Source organism: Nanorana parkeri, unplaced genomic scaffold (assembly GCF_000935625.1).
Source record: "Nanorana parkeri isolate BGI_ZX_2015 unplaced genomic scaffold, ASM93562v1 scaffold42, whole genome shotgun sequence".
In the NCBI taxonomy this organism is placed as follows: domain Eukaryota; kingdom Metazoa; phylum Chordata; class Amphibia; order Anura; family Dicroglossidae; genus Nanorana; species Nanorana parkeri.
In genome coordinates, this window is record NW_017306310.1 from 2,466,504 (window position 1) to 2,467,691 (window position 1,188).

The 1,188-nt window shown below is 39.1% G+C and overlaps 1 protein-coding gene across 1 annotated transcript in view; it reads left to right on the forward strand.

Annotated features, from left to right (window-relative positions):
* TICRR (TOPBP1 interacting checkpoint and replication regulator) overlaps positions 1-242 on the forward strand; it is a 33,381-nt gene extending 33,139 nt beyond the window's left edge. The window contains 1 exon segment of the mRNA XM_018571548.1: positions 54-242. Coding sequence (XP_018427050.1) covers positions 54-193 — 140 coding nt within the window. The 3' untranslated portion in view covers positions 194-242.
* Positions 243-1,188: the final 946 nt, after the last annotated feature.

The window sequence follows — 1,188 nt, forward strand, 5'->3', positions numbered from 1 at the left end:
TGGATACCTTCATAATACACTTATGGTAAAATGTTTTTATTTCTGCATTGCAGATTGTGAATCCCAGCAAAGTACTCCAGAGCAGAAAAGACCAACACTTCAGCCTATTAACCCTGATGACTCCCCTTTCAGCAGTGCCGCCCCTAAGCGTACCATCAGCAGAACCTATACACGCAAAAAGCTCATCACATGACAAGTTTGATGTAATGTTGAAATTCAGCTGCTAAAATATCTACCAAGGGTCTAATGAAGAATGTTTCATGGAAGCTCTGTCCTAACTATATGTCTTTGAATAAGGAATCAAGTCAAGGTTCACATTTCAGCTTTTGGACAATGCTTTAAACGTAGTACAAACAAGTGCAATTTTTCTTGCTCCAGCACCCTGGTTGTCCTTGGCTCAGAAACTTTACACCTGCTGATTCCAAATAGCCTGACCAGATAAGTGATGACCATAGAGCAAGCAACTTGTTACCAAAGGGACCCCTATGTGTGGAAGGAGGCTGAGTACAAATATTGATGTGCTTGAAGGTCTTAAAGACTCTTATTTGGTGTGAGAGTTGTTGCTGAAGCCTGATTTTATCTTCTGTCACTTTTCTTAGTGTCATTGGGAAAACCCTCTTATGCATCATACTGTGACAGAAAAGTCTCGAGAGAGTGGTCCTAGTACCTGTATTTTTTATAAGCTAATAGTTCTGACATGCAACAAACTTGCATTATATCCTTACGGCAGGAAACAGAGAAGGCCGAACCATCCACTGGAGGTTTTCTCCTGTTGCGTGCCCTACAGTAGACTGATAAGCCGGTGACGCAGCATAATGTAATGCGACGAGTGACTCGCTGCTGCCACTTTCAGGACAAGTTGTCCACTTTGTCTTATGTGTATCTACCGAAGGAAATATATAATTGATGAAATGTGAATAGGCAACAGGATATATGTATATACAAAAAATATTGTGTGTGTTTTATTTTTTTTGTGCGTCTTGACTTTTGTTCCACACAACATTTCAATGTACATATTGTGTAGATGAGAGAAAAATACTTTTAATAAGGTACTTTTGTAACAATAAACTATTATTTCACAAATTAATGACTATGGTTGTTCCATGTATGTTTTTAATGTGTTGTACCTGGCCTACTCGGTTCTATTCAGTTATTTTCATGCAGACAGAGCAGTGGGGAAACTGCTGA